Consider the following 23210-nt stretch of genomic DNA (forward strand, 5'->3'; position numbering starts at 1 on the left):
TGTCAAATGAGGTAATAGTATAGACCTCACAGCACTTAGTACTAGTAAGTGCTCAATAAAAGGTAGCCATTTTTGTTAGGTATTGAAAGGGCCAATGTTCTTGGTATGAATGGACTTTGCAATGATTGAGCTTTTTGAAGGCAACACTGAGGCCAAGCAGCCAGCCTAGGCTGGGGGTAAGGGATGGGGCTGTGTGGTATCCCAGAGGCAGAAAATGCTCAGGGCCAGGTGGAAGGGTAAGACGATAGCATCATGACTGAAGGGCAATGGTGAGTATCTTTGGAGCTGTGGGCATTCTATCCTCAGACAAAAGGTCAGAGATTGGGAGATATCACACAGGGGTAAGGTAACCCAAGTGCACATATGGGGGTTCCCACATGCTGGAGTTATTCTCAGTACCTGCTTCTAGGAAAGGTCGTGGATAATTTACCGCATGTTCTCTGTATGTTAAGTTCTTTACTAAGCACATTTCATTTTAATCCTTTCTGTGCTCACACAAATGGCCACAGGTTATTCCCTTTAATTGGAAGTGGACTGTGTTTCCCCATCTCTTGCAGCTGGGCTTGGTCCCATGACTAGCAAATGAGATGCAAGCAGAGGCTTGGAAAGCGTGTGTGCATTAGGGCTTGTCATTCCTTGCTGCTCTTGGAACTCTGAGCATGTGAATGAGCTCAAGCTACGGTAGTCTGCTGGAGAATGACAGAATAGGGAGGACTGAGAAGACCCAGCCAGACGCTGACTGCAGACATGAATGAGCCTTATTTGAAATCAGGGAAACCAGCCCAGGCAGGAGAATCACCCAGCAGAATCTAGTCCAAATTGCCATCCAGCAGAAGCGTGGTCTAAATTTGTTATGCAGAAAAGTAAACTGAGACACTTCAATTAATAGATAAGGCAGCTGGGGCACAGAGATGTTAAGTAACTTGTCAGAGTCACAGAACCTTGAAATAGGAAAGCTAGGATTTGAACATAGGTGTGTCAGACTCCAAATGAAACTGTGTAACACCTGTGCTTTATTACTCAATAATTCTTCTGGGGATGGGCAGGCATCCCAAGTCCACCTCTGATTGGTCAGGATTTGGTCATTGCTGGGGGTAGTAGGAAAAGGGAGGGCTTGCCAGGTGTTACAGACAGGCCCATTAGTAGCCCAAATGTGACAAAAGCAGAAGAATCATGCATCCTCTGGAGCAAGGTCTCTCAACATTGGTACCATGGACATTTCAGATCAGATAATTCTTGGCCCTGGGAGACTGTCCTGTGCCTTATAGGACATTTAGCAGCATCTCTGGCCTCATTCACTAATGGCCAGTAGCAACCCCCACCCCTGAGTTGTGGCAACCAAAAAATGTCTCCAGACATTGCCAAATATCTCCTGGGAGAGAAATCACTCCGGGTTGAAAATTACTGCTCTACCCCGATGAAGCCGACATGATCGACAGATTGATTTCTCGATACGTTCCAGAAGAAAGATTTTTCTAAAAAGTTCAATCTTATCTTCTGGGAAGGAAAGACTATGAGATTTCTTCGTTTTTCTGATCAGGGAAACAATGGGAGACAGAGTGGAAGCTTGTGGTCAGCTGTCCTTGGGATAGTGGGTGCATGAGGTTGAGGTCCAGCTCATGGTCAGCCCCTCCCTCCATTGCCTCCCATGAAGTTCTTACCTTAGCAAGACCAAGCTGCAGCCGGAATAGAGGGGCCCAATACTGCTGTTCTGGAACAAGGGTTTGAGCTGGGGATGAAGAAGAGGGAGGTGAGCAGACGGGCTAAGGAGCGAGACAGCACAAAAGTAGGCACTGGAGGGGCTCTCACCAGGTGATTCAAGATTCTCTCTACAGTGTTGAATATCACAGATTCCGGGTTCCCCATGCCCTCAGTGTAGCGCAGACTGGTTATGGTGAAGTTGAGGGTGAAGCGGACTAGAGAAGGGCTCACGCCTGCGGCAGGGAGAAAAAAAGAGGAGTTCATGATGATCTCTGGCTGGGATGGTTGTAAGCAGCAGATCCAGGGTTGTCACCTCAACTAGTCAGGTCAAAGATGGCCCACCTGAGTCACCTCTGCATCCAGCCAGACTTAAAAAGGGGGAGGGACTTCCATACTGGATAGATGATTTTACCTGGAAAAAGAACCTCAATTCTTTTCAGGCTAATGTGTCTAAAGATAAGCCATAAGTAGACATTTTAGTGGAAGAGAGGCATTTTAGTGGAAGAGAAGCAAAGTCACTCTGCTACCCTCTGGGACAGAGCTCTCCCATAGTCTTCCGCCTTCACCGTGAGAGAAGGTATAACTGCTGAGTGCTCAAGGCTGTTTCTCCCATGAGAGTGACCCCTGCCTCAGCTTCATTTACCATGTTTGCATTTACCAGAATGGATTTTAGATGGAGTGACCACATATCCTGGTTTTTCCCTGGAAAGTCATATAACCCTCGTGTAAATATTAATTCATCCTCCCTTTCTCAAAAGTGCTCTAGTATGAAAAAAACTGGATGGTCACCTAGGTACTAGAGTATGAAGAATCAGAAGGCCAGAGGTCTGAGCTGCGTGACTGTATCCTCTCCAAATTGCATCTGTGGAACACCACTTGTGTGCCAGCGTTTGTACTGAGCATATTACCTACAGCATTTAGCTCACCCTCACCACAAGCTTGAGAGGTATTACCAGTTCCATTTTACATATGGGGAAACTGAGGCTCAGAGAAAGTAGATTTTACCCAAGTCCCACAAAGAAATGGCACAGCTATGATGCCTTTATGGCTCCAAAATAAATATCCTTCTACGTGTATGCCCACGTTCATAGCAGCTTAGTTTACAATCACCAAAAGGTGGAAGCAAACCAAATGTCCATTGTCAGATGAGTAGATGAACACAATGTGTTATATTCATACAATGGAATATTATTTAGCCCTGAAAAGGAAGGAAATTCTGACACATGCTAAAATATGGATGAACATTGAGACACAGAAGGACAAATACTGTATGATTCCACATACAGTATTATATGAGGTCACTAACGGAGTCAAATTCATAGAGACAGAAAGTAGAATGAGGGTTGCCAGGGGCTGGGGAGAAAAGGAAATGGAGATTATTTTTTAATGGGTATAGAGTTTCGGTTTTACAAGATTAAAAGTTCCTGGAAATTGATTGCAAAACATTGTGAATATACTTAACACTCTTGAGATGTACATTTAAAGTTTTACTCTCTTTTTTACTATTTTCTCTAATAGGATTATTAAATGTAGGTTCCAGTCATGGAGCTGTCTATGAGGGAATGAGGGCATAGGTAAATAAAGTTATAGTAGAAATCCCATATTTCTGACAAAATAGAACTAGAAAATGAGGCTCCTCTGGACCTAAGGAGCGAGCTCATTACTTGCTCAAACAAACAAACATAAGAATAACATTCCCAAAAGCATAACTGGACCCAGAGTATGCACAAGCATAACTCACAATGTCTAGGATACTTTCCAAAATTACTTGACCTACAAAGAACCAGAAAAAAATGTATCTAATCCTCAAGGGAAAGAAAATTAACAGATGCAAACTCCAAGATTACCCAGATGTTGGAATTAGTGAGCACAGTTTAAAGCAGCTATTACAACTATGCCCCATGAGGTAAAGGTAAACGCACTTGAAATAAATGTAGAGTTAGACGTTCTCAGCAGAAAAAAGGAAACTATAAAAAAGAATAAAACAAAAGTTATAGAACTGAAATATACACTATCTGAGATAAAAATCCACTTGATGGATAGTATGGAGATGATAGAGAAAACATTTAGTGATTTTAAAGATATATTAATAAAAATTATCAAATCTGAAGAACACAGAGAAAAAAGATTGGTAAGAAAATGAACAGAACATCAGGAACTTGTGGGACACTATCATTTCATTGGAGGACCAAAAGGTGAGAAAGAGGTTAGGTTGGTGCAAGAAATAGTGGCTGAAACTTCCCCACATTCTTGAAAACCTACATTTTCAGATGGAAGCTTAGAAAATCCCAAACAGTGTAAACTCAAAGAAAACCATGCCCTGATACATCATGATCAAACTGCTGAAAAACAAAGATTAAGAACAAATCTTGAATGCATTGAAAAAAATGACATCATCAATCATGGAATTACTTGGTCTGTAGCACATCACATATTCAAAAGCCTGCAGGAGCTAGGCATGTTACGTAAATGGTTGAGATGATCAGGGTGGAGCAGTGAGGAAATGGAGAATATACATCCTGTTTAAAGCATGTAGAACATTTGCAGTGGCATGACTTACAAAATATAGAAGGCCTGAGGCAGAATTCAAATGACAGGACACCAGTTGTATCTCATAACTTCAGACTCACACAGATTAAAGGACAGGGATTCCCAGCCTAGGTCTTGACATAGCATGAAAAAAATCTATAGAATCAATTTTTTTAAATATCTTTTTTCAATTACAGTTGACATATATTAATTTCAGGTGTACCACATAGTAATTAGACATTTATATAACTTATAATGTGATCCCCCTGATAAATCTAGTACGCATCTGACACCATACATAGTTATTACAGTATTATTGACCATATTCCTTATGTTATATTTTACATCCCCACGACTACTTTGTAAGGACCAATCTGTACTTCTTACTCCTTTCACTCTTTTCACCCTGCCCCTTACCCACCTCCCATCTGGCAACAATCAAAATGTTTTCTGCATCTATGAGTTTGTTTCTGTTTTGTTTGTTCATTTATTTTGTTCTTTAGATTCTACATATAAATGAAATCATATGACATTTGTCTTTCTCTGCATGACTTACTGCACTCAGCACAATACCTTCCATCCATGGTGTTGCAGATGGCAAGATTTCATTCTTTTTTATGGTTGAGTAATATTCTGTTGTGTATATGTACCATCTCTTCTTTATTCGTTCATCCATTGATGAACACCCAAGTTGCCTACAGATCGTGGCTATTGTATTAGGTTGGTGCAAAAGTAATTGCGGTTTTTGCAATTATTTTTAACCTTTTAAACCACAATAACTTTTGCACCAGCCTAACAAATAATGCTGCAGTGAACATATGGATGTACATGTCCCTTCAAAGTACTGTCTTGAGTTTATTTGGATAAATACCCAGAAGTGGGATCACTGGGTTCTTCTTTGTCTCTTATTATAGCTTTGTTTTAAAGTCTATTTTGTCTGGTATAAGTATTGTTACTCCAGCTTTTGCTTGTTTGTTTTCATTTTCATGGAATATATTTTTCCATCCCTTTATTTTAAGTTTCTGTGTGTGTCTTTCAATCTGGAGTCTCTTGTAAGGGTCTTGTTTTCTTATCCATTCTGCTACCCTATATCTTGTGATTGGAGCATTTGATCCATTTACATTTAAAGTAATTGTTGGTAGATATGTAGTTATTGCCATTTTTTTATTCATATTTTTGGGGTTTTTTTATTCATCTTCTTAAAGAAGTCCCTTTAACATTTTTTTATAATACTGGCTTGGTGTTGATGAACTCCTTTAGCTTTTTCTTGTCTGGGAAGCTCTTTATCTGTCCTTTGATTCTAGATGACAGGTAGAGTACCCTTGGTTGTAGGTCAAGTCTTTTCATCACTTTGAATATTTCATTAGAATCCCTTCTGGCCTACAAAGTTTCTGCTATGAAATCAGCTGAGAGTCTTATGGGAGCTCTTTTGTAGGTAAACAACTGTTTTTCTCTTGCTGCTTTTAAGATTCTCTCTTTGTCTTTAACCTTTGATGTTTTAATTATGATGTGTCTTGGTGTGGGCCTCCTTGGAGTCATCTTATTTGTGACTCTCTACACTTCCTGGGCTGGTACATCTGTTTTCTTCACCAGGTTAGGAAAGTTTTTCCATCATTATTTTTTCAAATAGGTTTTCAATTCCTTGCTCTCTTCTCCTTCTGGTACCCTTTATGATGTGAATGTTGGTGTGCTTGATGTAGTCTCAGAGACCCCTTAAACTATCCTAATTTTGGGGATGGGGGTTCTGTTTCCTTTTTGCTCTTCTCCTACCTTATCTTCCAAATCACATATTCAATCCTCTGCTTCATTTAGTGTACTGTTGATTCCCTCTAATATATTCTTTATTTTGGTTATTATATTTTTCATTTCTGAATAGTTCTTTTTTATGTTTCATATCTCCATTTTTATGTTTTTTATCTCTTTGTTGAAACTCTCACTGATATCATTGGGCATCCTTACACAGAGATTTTAGGAATGTCCATCTCATGAGCCAAGATAGGCTGTTTGTATGAAAAAGCCACTGAAAGTGGCTTGGGTGTATCTGAAAGTTGGGTTGGAGTTGGACTCAGGTAATCACTGAGTGGAGTAAATGGTGTTAGCCAGGTTGATGGAGACTCAGATATGGCACCTGCCTGGGTCCTCACACTGGGAGGGGAAAAGTTTCAACAAAGGAACAATGCCTTCTGCCAGCATCTCTGCCTGGGAGAAAGCTGCCCCTCCAGCCCCTGCCCTGAAGCCAGACAATTAAGTTCCCCCCTGTATGTCCCTGGCACTTTTCGAACTGCTGCTCCAGTGCTGGAGCTCAGAGTAAGTGAGTACACCAATGAGGAAGTCCATGTACCAGGCCGTTTAAGAGGAAAACATGGGACTTCAGCAACCCTCCATCTCGGACACAGTCTCTGCTGGTCACCGCCAGAATGTGTGAGGACTTCTCTTCCGGAAACTGAGACCCGAGCTGGGAATCCTGATGTGGCTCTGGGACCCCTGGCTCCTCAGGGGGTGCCTCCTCAGTCAAGATATCCCTCCTGATTTTCAATGGTCACACACAGATATGGGACCAGCCCATCCCACATCTCCACCCCTCCTACCAGTCTTGAAGTGGCTTCCTCTGTATATCACTGCAGGAATTCTGTTCAGCCAGACCTCAGGTGATTCTGAATGATAGTTGTTTTGTAGCCCAGTTTAATTTCAGTGTGGTTATGAGAGGATGCAAGCACAGCATTTACCCAGTCTGCCATCTTGACTGGAAATCCAGAGTCAATTTTTAAAATAATTATTAAGGGATGAGGTGAGACAGGTTTCATGGAATAAATCAAGCCCCTATATCGGGTCCCTGGAAACTCAGGCACCCTCATACTCACATCTGGGCAAGATGAAGAGACAGGGCAAGAATCAAATTCATGACAAAGTTCCTGAATGATTTTCTGGATGTTCAAAGAGAATCCACAAATGCGGATGTATGCAGAGATTGCTAATTTATCCATGCATTCCATCCATAAATATGAAGTGACAGCCAACTCAATGCTCAGCTCCAAGGTAACAAATACGTAAAGACTAAATAAATCAAATGGTAGTAAATTCCATGAAGGAAATACTCATGGTGATATAACACAGAAATAAGGTATGTATTCAGCAGAAGTGCCACTTCATAAATGTGGTCTGGGAAGGTGTTTCAGAGAAGGTGATGCTTGAGCTGAGATTTGAAAGGCAATAAGGTGCCAGGAGTAATTGATTTTCAGGAAGGGCTACTATAAAAACCAGACAGAGTTTAGGACCCTCAAAGGTCAGACAAATGTCTGATGTGGCCAAAGTTTATAGAATGACAGAGAGAATGAGGGGACAGGCTGAATCTGGGTAGTTAACAGGGACCAGACCATGCAGAAGAAAAGTTTTATAAGTCCAGAGAACAGGTTCCTACCTGTAGAGCTGAGGATGGGGGTCAGAGATATGGGAGATTCTGGAGAGAAGGTAGAAGTCACTGGAGCTGAGAAAAAAAAATAAAAAAATGATTGAGTCCCATCCTGAAGGAACATCCTGAAGAAACTGTTCATTGGAATTTGGGCTTCTTTCTAGACTCAGAGCAAGACCTTGGGTGAGTTAGGGATTGCTGTGAGGCATGGGCTGGACACTTTGGAGGGAATGTTAGTAGCTTCTCTCCTTAGAATGCAATCTAAGGAATAAGGGTCCACTGGGCATTGAAGTTTCAGTTTTGAATACTCACTGTTGGTGGCTGGGGTCCCGTACCCATGGTTATAACCTTCAGGTAAAGAGAAAAGAGTAAAGAAGTGTTGTTAGGATGGGTAAGACTTAAGGAAGCATAGATGGTAGACCTATAAATGACATTCATTAATAAACTTTCTGAGATTCATAAATGAACAATAATGGCTCCATTTTATTTAGTGCCCTTATGTGCCTTGTCCTTTGAAAATCATGATGAATGTCATCACCATTATTGCTAAAATAAAAATACGGTAAAACTGCCCCTATTTATTGGGAATGTACTATACACCAGAAATAATGATGAACATATTACAAGGGTAAAGTGGCAAATTTATGAACAAGTGTTTGTTCCAAGCCTTACAGCTATTACTGTATTTTTAGGTGGTGAAAAAGGGAAGAAAACTGGCCTCTTGTGGTATGTTAAGCATTCAAAAATGAGCCCCCAGGGAAATGCTATGTTTGTACCAGAATTATGAATCTGTGTATAGCAGTTTCTCAACCCCAACATTATGGCCGTTTGGGTCTACATAATTCTGCACGGTGGGGGACTGCCTTGGGCATTGTGGGATCTTTGGCAGCATCACTGGCCTCTAGATGACATTAGCACCCCTCCAGTCATGACATGGAAATGTCTCTAGACATTGCCAAATGTCCCCTGGGGAGCAAAATCACCCCACTTGAGAACTACTGGTATAGAGAGACAGGGGACCATAGGAGACTCCAGCTGTAGCACAGACACTCACAAACACTCACCATTGACATAGAGACTGTCACTGTCTAGGGTGTAGGGCCCCAGCAGGGTGATACCACGAGTCAGTTGACTCAGCTCCTGGTACAACACTTCTCTGTCCAGCCCGGGGCCCATAGGGTCAGGGTGGTAGGTGCAGATGGCATCCACTCCAGTTGTTGCCCCGTTCTTCTCAGTCCTTGTGGGGCAGGAGCAGGGAAATAGGGACACTCAGAGATACTAAGGAGTTACATACGTTCTTCAATTCTTTCCTTCAAATTCCCCCAAGTTTTATAACATTCTTCTTTATTGGCTCTTGACCGGTTTCTCAAGCATGTTCTTTTCTAGGTCCTCTTCATCTAGGCAACTTCCTACTCCATAAAGTGGCTGGTCTCCAGGGCTTTATTCTCAGTCAGCCCCTCATTCTTCTGAGGTCATTTTGGCCACACTCATTGTTTCAGCTACCAGCTTTATTATCATCAGGTCTAATCTCCTACTCTCTGGCCAAGACTTCTCTCATGAGCTTTCGCCCTGTAGCCACCAACCTTAGGAATGTGCTCCATGCCTCTTAGATTCCAAACATCCCAGATTAAGCCTATCTTCCCTCCTCAAAGCACAGAACCTTCTCCCCCTCCCATGTTTGTATATATGTGCCAGAGCCAGAGATGTAACAGGGTTCCTGAAACTTTCCCCATCTTCTCTCCCTCATCCGAGCAATATCTAGGTCCAGTTCAACCTCTACTGTCCCATCATCACTCTAAATTGTTCCATCTCCATACCTACTAGTGTCCTACTTAAAATAAATGACACCATGTCAGGGCTCTGCTTACAAGTTCATGGTTTCCCACAGCTCTGAATAAATTCAACTAATATTTATGGCACACCTACTAGTTGTTCTACTTTTACATTTACTGTCTCTTTTTATCTTTTTAGAAACTCTATGAAACTGATGCTAGTATGATTTCCACGTTATAGTTGAGAAAACAAAGTCATACAGATGTTAAAGAACTTCCAATGCATCACATGACAAAAACAGGATGTGACTGGATGCCTTTGGACATGGAGACCACTAATGCTCAGCCTTTCGCTGTGCAAAATACTATGAAAACTCCTGTCTTTAACCCCAGCTCCAACTGTCGAACTCTTGATGATACCCACTTCTCAAAACTCATCCCACAATTTACCCACCACTTATGCAATTACACTGCTGTGCACCCATCCATCTGCTCAGCCAGGCCCCCACTCAACCAACTTCCTTCCCTCTCTCTGTCTCCCTCCCTCCCTCCCTGCCTTCCTTTTATCTCCTCCTTCCACTTCTTTCTTTCCTTCTCTCTCTCTCTAAATCGTCCCTCCCTTCCTTCCTTCCTTCTTTCCTTCCTTCCTTCCTCTCTTTCTTCTTTTTCTTCTTCTCTTTCTTCTTTTCTTTCTTTCTTCTTCTCTCTCTCTCTCTCTCTCTCTCTCTCTCTCTCTCTCTCTCTCTCTCTCTCTCTCTCCCTCCCTCCCTCCCTCCCTCCCTCCCTCCCTCCCTGCCTTCCTCTCTCCTCCGTCCCTTCCTGTCTTTTTATCTCTTCCTTCCACTTCTTTCTTTCTTTCCTTCTCTCTTTCTCTAAATCTTCCCTTCCTTCCTTCCTTCCTTCCTTCCTTCCTTCCTTCCTTCCTTCCTTCCTTCCTTCCTTCCTTCTTTCCTTCCTTTCTTCCTTCCTTCTTCTCTTTCTTCTTTTCTTTCTTTTTTCTTTCTTTCTTTCTCTCTCCCTCCCTGCCTCTCTCCCTCCCTCCCTCCCTCCCTCCCTCCCTTCCTCCTTCCCTCCCTCCCTCTCTGTCTTCTTCTTTCTTTCTTTTATTCAATCGCTATTTTTCTCCACTTCCTACTCTCGAATTTCACAGAACTTATCTCATGCACCAGGATATTTCTCACATCTGCCCCATTACGTAAGCTACGCCACCCATTCAAATAGCTTTATCAGTGTTTCTTCTAGCTAATGTTCACTCAGCTGTCAAAACTTAGCTCAGGCATCACTTTTCCAGACAGCCTCCACTCAGCTTCCCCAGGCTGAACTAAAACTCCATTCCCTGGGCTTCTATGGCCCCACGTAGTGCCTAATCACTGCTCAACCCCATTCATATGATGGTCTTAAGTCCATATGGCTGCTGTCCTCACTACACTGTGGGCACCTTGAGGAAAGGGCCCATGACTGCTTCTCTCAGCGCCCTTAGCACCTGTCACGGGGTGTGACCTGGGGTGTCTCATTTCATTTGCTTAACGAGTCAATGCTGCACTTTCTGACCAATGAGCATGAATGCTCTGTGGATCCTCTTATCCAAATAAGTGAAGACTTTTGACAGCGACCTCTTTCAGGAAGTCCTCTCTGATGCACTAAGCCAGAGGGGATGCCTTCCAAGTCTGAATCTCTGGAAGGCCCCGACCATTTATGATTCTTGTTTTCTAGTTGTCACGTTCACGTCCTCACCTCCAGATGAGCTTGCCTGTGACAATCCTTTCATGTATTGTTATACAGGGAAGTCTTACCTGAGCAGGGTCAGTCTGCAGCCAGAGTACAGTGGGCCAATGCTGGTGTTCTTGAACAAAGGACCAAGCTGGGGAGGAGGGAGAGTGAGGTAAGCTGGGGGGACGGGGTGGCACACGGACAAGGCAGGCTGGTGTAGGCATTGCTGGGTCCTCACCAGGTGGTTCAGGGCCTTCTCAGTGGAGTTGAACTTTGCAGAGCCTGGATGCCTCATATCTGGGGTGTAGCGCATGTTGGTGATGGTAAAATTGAGGGTAAAAGACGCTGGGGCTGGGGCCACATCTGCAGTTGAAGGAAGAAAGAGAGGAGACCCATCCCAGTCTTAGGCCTGAGCTGTATGTGGAAGGGACTGGTATTATCTTTCTGTCCATAGTGTCTCGTTTTTGAGGCCTGAGATATCCCATCTGGGACATGCTCCCTCCTCAGCCAGCCAGTGGAGAAGGGACCTCCATGCTAGATGTGTGACTTCAGCTCAAAAGGGAACTCGGCCCTTTCATCCTACAGTATTCAAAGGCTGACAAGTTATGGACATTTGGGTGGGAAGAAGAGGAGCTGAGACCTTTTTGTTTTCAGCCTTGGGCCACAAATACTGGAGCAGTCAAAAAGTCTAAATCCTAGTAATTGCCACAAAGGAAATCATCATGGAGACAGAACAGAGACTAGCTATGTGTGGGAAATGAGGCACTGCTACTTCACAGGTGGTCGTCTGAGCAAGAGCCTGCTTAGCTGAGATAAGGAGACAAGGAGGACCAGGCACAGCTGAGTTCCAAGAACAGTAAGAGCAAAAGCCCTGAGGATGGAAGGATGTTTGGGACCTGGAGGAACAGAAATGAGGCTGGGGAGATTGGGGAGCGAGGTTGAGAGTGGGACGGTCTGTGGCTGGGTGGGCTTCAAGTCCGTATCAGGCAGGAATTCATCAGTCACTGAAAAGGAGATGAAGTTTAATGGGACTCAGAGATTAGATTCCTACCTGTAGACCTGGGGGTGGGGATCGGAGATGCTGGGGGTCCTGCAGGGAATGTGGAGGTCACCAGAGCTGAAAGAAAATATAACATGAATTGTTGTTTGAGCCCTATCATGAAGCAACGAGAGGAGAGAGCTGTTCATGAGAACTTGCTCTGGGGCTGACAGCCTGGGACACAGGGAATTTTTCTCTCTGGGGAGTTGGCTTAGGAAGGAAGGGTCTCAGACACATAAGGACATCCAGACCCTCATTACTCACTGCTTGCTGTGGGGAACCAGTACCGATGGTTATAACCTGCAGAAAGAAGCAGAGAGGACGCGTAAGATGATGGGAGGAGGTTAATAATGGGGTAAGGAGTAGAACTAGAGCCGGAAGCACACAAACCTCCCTGAGTTCTTCCTCTATGTTTCATCAACAAGTAATAACAGCTCCTATTTATGAGTTAACTTCCTGATACTCTGAGGCTCATGATAATTTCATCCTCACTGTTATTAACCAGAATGACAATAATGATCAAATCTTGTGGGGCTTTACTAAGTGCCTGGAATAATATCAACTTCAGCAAATGGATAATAACGACAACACTTCTACGTGAGTGTTTCCAGCCTTATTCACGTTTTCTTTATCTACTAATTTTGTCCTTACTCTCCGAGTTTCTCCCACTACCCAACTCTCCGAAGACAGATTGATGGGTGACTGTGTAGTTCTGGACTTCTGTAATGTGACATAATGAGGGAGAGAGACGGAGACGGAGAAGGAGGGGGGGAAAGAGAGGGAGAGAGAGAGAGAGAGAGAGAAACAGGTGGTCTTGAGAGAGGAGGGACTTGGGCATTAGCCAGAGAGCATGAAGTTGAAAAATTAGAGGAAATAAGAAGAGGGTTCGAATAAGTATGGTTCTGGATCATGGATTAGATCCTCTTTGATGCTCTGTAAGTAATGCAAGTAAACCTTGGACTGATTTTATATTTGATGGTCCAACTGGGTTTCCTGAAGTGAAGCTCCTCTCTAAGACTGGGCCAAGTGGAGCCCTGTGATTTCCGGGGCTTATTCAGGTTTTATCTCATTTGACCCTCACAACAATCTTAGCTGACTTTTCATTTTAAAATTCTACTCTGAAAGTGGACACTGAAGTCTACAGAGGTTTTGTGGCTTGTTCAGGACCACCTAGTAAGCAAAAGGCAGGGCCCAGGCTTAAGTAAAGCAAGATCTGTAATTCACGAAAACCCACAGTGGTAACTACTGCTTTTAAGTAATCTCCAAGCTCCAAAAACTACTGACATCCAATACAGGTTTTAATCCAGGTAAAAAGAAATTGTCCACGGTGATATAATGGGGACACAATTAATCAAGCTTTAATTTAAATGGTTATAGTAGAGGTCCATTGGTGTACCTTCCCATCTTGAAATTTGAGGCTTGTTCTTGTTGGATTAGTGTTCAGTATAGCCTAGTAGTCAGGGGGCCCTGGATTTTAGAGTCAATTTAGGGTTTTATTCCAGAATTAATTATCTGATTTGGGGAAAATGGATTTCCCTCCCCAAGCCTTGTTTTCTCTTCTGTAAGATATACATAATATTAAAAAAAAAACACAGATATACATAATACCTCAGAGAGTGTATTAGTGTAGGTAGGATTCGTGTAATGTCATAGGAATCCCTCAGTAAATATTCGTCTTTAGTGTAGATGTTATTGTGGGTGTTGTTGCTAAGAGCATTGTTGCAAAGGGATTTATTGCTAAGACATTACGAACAGCTTTGTTTGTTTCTCAGGTGGGGTGTGGCACCAGCTGGCCCTTGGAGAACAGCTAACGGGCCACAAGCTGCCATGAGGAAGTGAAAGAAGCATATTCATCACTGCACTGGGAACCCATCGCCTCTTGGGGAAGAGTTGTTTCCAATGGCGGGCATGGTCTTGCTTTACCCTCTTCCTTTCCTGGTGTCTGCATGGTCCCTTCGGGCTTCTGCAAATGGTCATTGGAATGAAGACTGAAGGGAACTTTATGCCCAGACCTTGAAAGGTGCTCTTTAGAGATTATGAAGGGAGAGACCTGAGACCCCATGGAAATTCCAGGTTGGCCCAGAACTACGAACATGAGTACAGAGTAATTGATCTGGGGAACAGGAGATCCCAAGTCCATTAGAGCCACTCACCATTGATGGAGAGACTGTTTCTGTCCAGAGAGTAAGGGCCCAGCTGAGTGACACCGTGGGTCTGCTCGCTCAGCTCCCAGTACAGCTGCTCTCTGTCCAGCCTGAAGCCTGTGGGACCTGGGTGGTGGGTGCAGATTGCATGCACCCTGGTCCTTCTTCCCTCCTTCTCAGCCCTGGGGAAAGAGGGACATGGGAATTGGGACATAGAAGAGCTGAGTTCTCCTGACCACTCCTTCCTTCAGTTGTGTCCCTTAGTTTTTATGTCAGCACGCTTCCCTGGGTTTCATCTGCTTCCTCACACACATCCTTTCTGTCTCGTGTGGGGATCTATACCCCCACCTCCTTAAATGCCGTGTTCCACACGTTACTACAGCTGTTCCTTAGGTACTGTTCTTCTTGTCTCCATTGTCTTTTTATTAATTGGTTGAAGCTCATTGTTTCTATTACCAGCCCCCAAGACACTCCCTGTCCATTCATGATAGTAAATATAGATCGTGTCACTCCAGTAATAGCTTAGTTCTACTTGAGTCATAAGATTGGGAATGTGGGGCTCCCAGAGAGGAAAATGCTGAGGATCCTGGACGCAGGTAGCTTGTGGAAAGAAAAAGCAAGAGGATTGGAGACCTTGGGAAAGGTGAGTAAATCACCCCCTTGGCTGATTGTGACCCTGGGCAACAACCACCACAGAGCCTGAAAGGGGAATTTTATTTCAAGATGGCAAATCCTGAGGCTAAGGTCAACAGTTCAGGAACACATTTTGGATAAGCAACCAAATTAGGAGGAAAACAGAGAAAAATGAGTTAAGAAGGCATCAGGGGCAATTGGTTCAAAAATCACTTTGTCCTGAATTTAAGCCGAGCCTACAGTGATTCACTCAAGGCAGGAGCTTTACAGGTAGGAAGAAAGGCCCCTTCCTACCTTGCCTGTGAATTCTGTTTGTTATGATCCATGCTATTCAAAGCATTTCCATTTTATACCCGTAAAGCGTCCTGCAGTGGTTCTCAAAGTGTGGCCCAGGGACCCCTGGTGTTCCCAAAACTGTTACAGGGAGTCCACCAGGTAAAGAATATTTTCCTAATAATCCTAACACATTATTTTCATGTTCATTCTCTCGGAAATATACAGTAACATTTTTTCCATAGACAATGAGGTCACATAATGTAAAAAAATGAATGTGAAGCAGATATCCTAGTATCTTCTACTAAGCCAAACATTAAAAGGATTTGCAAAAATGTAAACAATGGCATCTTTTTTGCATATGTTAATTCAGTTTAATCATATCAATTCTTAAACAAAAATTTTCCTCCAATGGACAATAGTTCACAGAAACTGCAAAGCTCACTCACAATTTTTAAAAATACTAGTCATGCTTAGCATTCAAAGAAGATATTGTAGAATAACTGTAAAATGTTTTACCAGGGACATCAGCTTCTGACTTTAAAAATTACAAATACTGGTCTATTCAATAAATGGTGCTGGAAAACCTGGACAGACACATGCAAAAAAATGAAGCTGAACCACCTCTTTACACCATATATGAGGATAAATTTAAAATGGATTAAAGACTTAAATGTAAGATCTGAAACCATAAAACTCCTAGAAGAAAATACAGGAAGTAACTTTGCAGACATTGCCCTTAGTAATATTTTTACTGATATATCCCCCAGGCAATGGAAGTAAGAAAAAAATAAACATATGGGATTACAGCAAACTAAAAAGTTTTTTCACAACAAAGGAAACCATCAATAAAATAAAAAGGCATCCCACTGAATGGGAGAACATATTTGTTAACCATACCTCTGATAAGGGGTTAATATCCAAAATTTATAAAACAAACAAACAAAAAAACTCATTCAACTCAATACCAAAACAACAAACAATCCAACTGAAAAGTGGGCAGAGGACATTTTTCTAAAGAGGACATACAGATGGCCAGCAGACATATGAAAAAATGCTCAACCTCACTAATCTTTAGGGAAATACAAATACAAACCACAGTGAGATACCACCTCACTCCAGTCAGAATGGCTACCATCAATAAATCAACAAACAACAAGTGCTGGCAAGGATGTGGAGAAAAGGGAACCCTTGCGCACTGCTGGTGGGATTGCAGGTTGGTGCAGCCACTATGGAAAACAGTATGGAGGTATCTCGAAAAAAACTGGAAATGGAACTACCTTATGACCCAGCAATTCCACTCTTAGGTATCCAGAGAAATCCAAAATGCTAATTCAAAAAAATATATGCACCCCTACGTTTATTGCAGTGCTATTCATAATAGCTAAGACATGGAAACTACCAAAATGCCCATTTGTAGAAGACTGGATTAAGAAACTGTGGTACATTTACGCAATGGAATATTACTCAGCCATAAAAAAGAATGAAATCTTAACCATTTGCAATGATATAGAAGGACCTAGAGAATATTATGGTAAGTGAAATAAGTCAGAGGGAGAAAGACAAATACTATATGATCTCACTTATATGTGGAATCTAAAGAACAGAATAAATGAGCACACTAAATAGAAATAGTCTCAGAGATATAGAGAAAAAAACTGAGGGTTGCTAGATGGAAGGGGTGTGGGGATGAGAAAGGGAAGGGGGTTAGAAAGTACAAATTGGTAGCCACAGTATTGTCACGGGGATACGAAAGACAGTTTGGCACTTGTCTTATTAGGGAGACCACTTCATGGATGGTGTAGGTGCCTGACCACTATACTGTACACCTGAAACTGAAGCTGAATAATACTGAATATCAACTATAATTTAATATATATATATAGTCGAAGGATGTGGAGTACAGCATAGGGAATAGAGTCGATGGAATCGTAACAGCTATATACAATGTCAGAGGGCTAGATTGGGAGAGGGGGTATCACTTTGTGAGGGGTGTAAATGTCTAACTATTACATTGTTTTGTACACCTGAAACTAATTAAAAAAGAAAAAAATTACAAATACTGAAGCATTTTGGTATCAGACACAATAGTTTTGACATTGTTCATCTGTTCATTTGATGAGTTTCTGAAAGTTCAGAAAATTGTTTCTCTATCATAATTGGATAAAGTGCTTACTCTAAGCATTTTCAAATGTAGGAGACAAACTAGCAAGCTCCGCATACAAAAAAAGCCCTCTAGGATAAGCTCTCCACACGTGGACTGCAGTGGCCATCTTCTCATTGTGCTTTTTTGGCGGGGGGTGGGGGGAGATGGAAATGTGGCTATTGTTTATAAAAGTACATCATTTATATTAAGATGTAGTAGGTTTATTGTTTTCATCAGTTTCAGGTGTACCAAGCAACATAGGTTTATTATTTTTAATAAATGAATGAATAACTAAAATTTCTGTTTTCATTTCTAGTATAGTAAATATGAGCAGATAGAACCCTAAGTCCGAAAGCTCTTTGGAGTTCCGAGTACTTTTTAAGAATGAAAAAGGTTGTTGAACCCAGCGAGCCTGAGTATTGCTGGTACCATGGATAAAAGGAGGGACTCGAGAACCAGAATGCTAGGTCCAAATCCTAGCTTCTCTCAAGCAACCAACTTGCCTACCATGAGCCTCAGTGTTCTCACATGCAAGGTGGGCTAGTAATTGTGTTGTGAGGATGAAATGAATGAACACATGTAAGTCACTTAGACTATTGAATGGCATGTACTACAAGCAATATTATTATTAGTAGTAGTAGTATTGATTACCCCATATAATGGAGAGATGAGGGCAAGTGTGGTGGGTTCAGCTCATTGGGGGACACTTTTGATTTATGATACCCCGGGAATCTCCTCATGGAGCGATGTGGGTAGAGGACCCACGTCTCTGGCAGGATGACTTGAGCCGCCTGGATGGAGGAACCCACAGAGAGGCTGCAGAGTCATCAGGTGTAAGGAAAGGGTCCTGAGCCCACTGACCTCAGAGGACACCGAGTAGATGTAGGCCGAGAAGAGAAGACAGGCCAGTTCTGCAGAGTTCCGGTCCATTTGAGCATTTTAAACTCGCAGTATATCCTGCTGGTACTCAACATTTGGTTTGTTTTTCCCTTGGGTTCAGTAAGATTTCCTTTGGGGAAGTCCCTACCACTTCTCAGGGAGTAAACTGCAGGGCTGCTGTGTCCAGAGTTTGTCTCCAATAGGGTAGCTATGAGCTGGGACAGGGAGAGTGTCAGGGCTTCTGGGAACATAGTTGGTAAAGATGCTACACCAGCCGGTACTACACAGAAGGTCCCATTCATTGAGCACTCACAATGGGGCAGGCATTGAGATGAAGGATTCACAACCCCAGGAGTACGGCAGTCATTATCATCATTTTATAGATAGCATGATTGAAGAACAGAGAGGTTATGTGACTTGCTCAAAGTCACACAGCAAGCAAATGGAAGAGCAGAGCTTCAAACGCAGGCACTATGTTATACTGCCTCTTGGCAAAGGCCCAGACAGCTGTGGTTGACCAGAATGTGGGGGCCAAGTAAGGAGAGAAGTAGGGTCCCTGTAAGCACTTTAGAGGGGGTCTCACCTGAGCAACGCCAGTCTGCAGCCAGCATAGAGGGAACCGACGCTGCTGTTCTTGAACAGGGGCCCCAGCTGGGAAGGAATGAGACAGAGATGAGCAGGAGGGGCCACGACAGCAGGGTGTGGAATGACTTGGGAATTGGTGGGGGGCTCTCACCAGCTGCTGCAGCTGTCTCTCCGTGGCATTGAATATCTCAGAGCCCAGGTTTCCCATGTCCTCTGTGTAGGGCAGGTTGGTGATGGTGAAGTTGACAACAAAAGGCATCAAGAAAGGAACTGCAGCTGCAGGGAGGGAAAGAGTAAACTGAGGTCGGTCCTGAGTCTGGCCCCAGGCTGATAATGGGAGGTTGGGCTCTGAGCTACACCTTAACTCCAGGGCCGAGCTGGGGCCTGGCCTAGGCTGTCCTCCTTGAGACACCTCATGTAGCAGACACTGTCCAAGATCCTGTCACACAGGGTGACCAACCATCCCAGTTTTCCCAGGACCCATGTGGGTTCCGGGGATGCAGTCTTTCAGTTGTAGAAGTGCAACTGTCCTGGGCCAACTGAGATGAGTGGGTCGCCCTTTTCTACTCCCTCTTCCCCTTGGCTCTTACCATTTCAGCACATGCCAGCACCTACATCTCTCTGTCTTGGGGAAATTATCAGGCCCAGGGAGCATCCCTCTAGCAATGATGGGTGAGAGTCGGTGGGTAAATACACAGCTTCCCCACCCCCATATGGGATGATTCTAAGGTGCATGTCATACACATGCTCCCCTCCAGCCTCCAGAAGTGTGAGACAACGAGTTTCTAAGGTTGCAAGCTCCCAGTTTGTGGTACTTTATGGCCGCTCTGGCAAACTAATACACCAGATGATCCAACAATTCCTTTTCTAGTACAGGAAGTCCTCACTTAACATCATCAATAGGTTCTGTGACTTTCGGTGAAACGACATATAAAGAAAACAATTTTACCATAAACTGACTGACATAAACAAGAGTTAAATTTCTATGGCATCTTATCAATGTTCCAATGCAACGACACTGAACAAATTGATATTGTTTGAGGACCTGCTGTATATACCCAAAAGAATTGGAAATGGACTCAAACGGATACTTCTACATCCATGTCCATAGAGGCAGATTCAGAATTAGTCAAAAGGTGGACCTCCCCGAGTGGCCATCAACAGAAGAATGGACACATAAAATGTGGTCTCTCAGCATTATGGAATATTATTCATCCATAAATAGCAATAATGTTCTGATGCATGCTACCACATGAAGGAACCCCGAAAACATTATGCTAACACAAGTGAGCCAGGCACAAAATGACCAATATATTGTACAATTCCTCTTACATGAGGTATGTATAATAGGCAAATTCATGGAGACAGTAAGTACCGGTAGATTAGAGGTTACCAGGGATGGGGGACTAGGGAAAGAGGAGTTATTGCCTAATGGGTACACAGATCCTGTATGGTAGGATAAAAAAAGTTTTAGAAATAGATAGTGGCAATGGTGTGAAAATAATTAATCCCTCTGAATTGTACATTTAAAATGGTTAAAATATATAAGATGTATAGATAGATGATGATGATGATAGATGATAGATAGATAGATAGATAGATAGATAGATAGATAGATAGATAGATAGCTGGATGGATAGATAGATAGACAGAGAATAGAATAAAAAAGTTATTCTTACTTGTTCCTGAAGTCGCACTCACAGAAGCTAACGTGGATATCTCAGGGTTGGTCACAGGGACAAAGGAACTTGCAGACAGTGTACTGACAGTGGCTGTGCTCTCTTCCCCGGTGGGGCCTAAACCTGTGGCCGCCAATGGAGTGATCTCAAGAGTTGTAGTTTTCAGGACAGTGGTTGGACTTGATCCATCACCATGACTGGTTTTCAGTTCAGTCAAGGTCACAGTGCCCCCTGTCAGAGTCTGGGAAAATTCTGGAAGTCCAACAGATGTTGCAGGTGGTGAGATTTTAGTGCTCCAGGAAGTTACAGGATGCGGCTCACCAGTGGTGGCAGGGGTACTGGTAGGCCCAAGAACACCAGGGAAAACAGTCACAGTTGGAATAGCTGTAGTGGTCGCTGATGCAGGACTTGGGGCCAGGACATCTGTGGGCTCTGAGAAACCAGGGAAAAGAGTTAAAGTTGAAATCATTGTAACGATATCTGTCCCATGATGGATGGACACCGAGGCAGTTTCCACAGGAACACCTGCTGATACAGTCAAACCCAGATCAACTCCGCTGGTATCATTCACAAGTGCCGGAAATGGAGAGGCTGCTATATTTGGCAGACCCAGGGAAACAGTATGAGTTGAAAGAGCTGTACTAAACTCCAACTCAGGTAGGACAAATACTGAGGCTGTGATATCTGATAAATGAAAAAAAAAACAGTTGAACAAGAAAAATTGAAGTGTGTCTCTCCACTGACAGAAAGAGTGAGAGTTGGATACCCACGCCGGAATCTGATTCAGAGCTACTGACGTGAAAGGTCACCTTACCTGGTACACCAGCAGGAACAATCAGAGTTGAAACAACGGAACTGGCTTCTGTCCCAGGACTGATGGCTGTTGAGGGTGTGCTGTCTCCTTCACTATGGAAAGCATGAGGTGTTGTTCCGGAAAAACGGGTTTTGGTTCCTTCAGAATGGACCCATGAGACTGCAGTATCTGTGTCTCCAGGGGAGACAGTTGACATAGGTACAATAGAAATACCTGCTGTCCCAGGATGGCTGATCCATGAGGCTGGGGTCTCTGGTGAGTGTGGGGAATCAGTCAAAGTCGGAAAAGTTGTACTTGCCTCTGCTCCAGTGCCGGTGACAAGGGTGGTCACCACGCCTGATACACCAGGGGATAGACTTTTATTTTCAATGCCTGAACTGGCTTCTACCCCAGCACTGGTGGCTCTTGAGGGTCGGCTGTCTTCCTCACTAAAGGAAGCAATTGGCGTTGTTCCAAAAACAGGTGTGCCAGTCCCAGTGGAATGGCCCCATGAGGCTGTCGTATCTGTGTCACCAGGGGAGATAGGTAAGGCCGAAATAATGGAGCTGGCTTTTGTCCCAGGACGGGTGATCGACGACACTGTGGTCTGTGATAACTGTGGGGAATCAGTCGGACTTTGTAAAGCAGTATTTGCCTCTGCCTCAGAACTAGTTACCAGGGAGGTCACCACCCCTGATAAGCTAGGGGATACAGTTGTATTTGGAATTTCTGAAGTAACTTCTGACCCACGATTGGTGGCTGTTGAGGGTGTGCTGTCTGATTCACTATGGAAAGCATTTGGAGTTGTTCCCAAGACAAGTGTGCCAGTCCCTGCAGAATGGACCAATGAGGTTGTTTTATCTGTGTCACCAGTGGACACAGTTAACGTAGGCACAATGGAGCTGGCTTCTGTCCCTGGAAGGGTGATCCCTGAGGCTGTTGACTCTGGTGAGTGTGGGGAATCAGTCGGAGTTGGAAAAGTTGTACTTGCCTCTGCTCCAGTGCTGGAGGCCAGGGTGGTCACCACAGCTGATACACCAGGGGATACACTTGTATTTGGAATGTCTGAACTGGCTTCTGTCCCAGGACTGGCGGCTGTTGAGGGTGTGCTGTCTGATTCACTCTGGGAAGCCTTCAGTGTTGTTCTGGTAACAGGTGTGCTGGTGCCTTCATAATGGACCGATGAGGCTGTTGTATCAGTGTCACCAGGGGACACAGTTAACGTAGGCACAATGGAGCTGGCTTCTGTCCCTGGAAGGGTGATCCCTGAGGCTGTTGAATCTGGTGAGTGAGAGGAATCAGTCAGAGTTGGAAAAGTTGTACTTGCCTCTGCTGCAGAGCTGGTGACCAGGGCGGTCAGCACGCCTGATACACCAGGGGATACACTTGTATTTGGAATGTCTGAACTGGCTTCTGTCCCAGGACTGGTGGCTGATGAGGGTGTGCCGTCTGAATCACTATGGAAAGCAGGTGGTGTTGTTCTGAAAACAGGTGTTTCGGTTCCTTCAGAATGCACCCCTGAGACTGTAGTATCTGTGTCACTAGGTAAGACAGTTAACGTCGGTACAATGGAAATATTTTCTGTCCCAGGATGGGTGATCCCGGAGGCTGTTGACTCTCGTGCGTGTGGGGAATCAGTCAGAGTTGGAAACGTTGTAATTGCCTCTGCTCCAGAGCTGGTGACCAGGGAGGTCACCACCCCTGATACACCAGGGGATACACTTGTATTTGAAATGTCTGAACTGGCTTCCACCGCAGGACTGGTGCTGGTGGCTGCTGAGGGTGGGCTCTCTCCTTCACTATTAGAAACATTTGGCATTGTTCCAAAAACAGGCGTGCCAGTCCCTGCAGAATGGCCCCATGGGGCTGTTGTATCTGTGTCTCCAGGGGAGACAGTTAAGGCCGGAACAATGGAGCT

The 23210-nt window shown here is 43.8% G+C and overlaps 1 protein-coding gene across 1 annotated transcript in view; it reads right to left on the reverse strand.

Moving 5' to 3' along the window:
* Positions 1-23210, reverse strand: part of LOC308508967 (mucin-16-like) — a gene marked incomplete at both ends in the record, with an annotated part of 84070 nt that overhangs the window by 11215 nt on the left and 49645 nt on the right. The window contains 8 exons of the mRNA XM_081076476.1: positions 1662-1729; positions 1810-1934; positions 8704-8876; positions 11205-11272; positions 11360-11484; positions 14314-14486; positions 18819-18886; positions 18972-19096. Coding sequence (XP_080932602.1) covers positions 1662-1729; positions 1810-1934; positions 8704-8876; positions 11205-11272; positions 11360-11484; positions 14314-14486; positions 18819-18886; positions 18972-19096 — 925 coding nt within the window. The remainder of the gene's footprint in view (positions 1-1661; positions 1730-1809; positions 1935-8703; positions 8877-11204; positions 11273-11359; positions 11485-14313; positions 14487-18818; positions 18887-18971; positions 19097-23210) is intronic.

The sequence above is a fragment of the Rhinolophus hipposideros genome, assembly GCF_964194185.1.
Source record: "Rhinolophus hipposideros genome assembly, chromosome: 16".
NCBI classification, from domain to species: Eukaryota; Metazoa; Chordata; class Mammalia; order Chiroptera; family Rhinolophidae; genus Rhinolophus; species Rhinolophus hipposideros.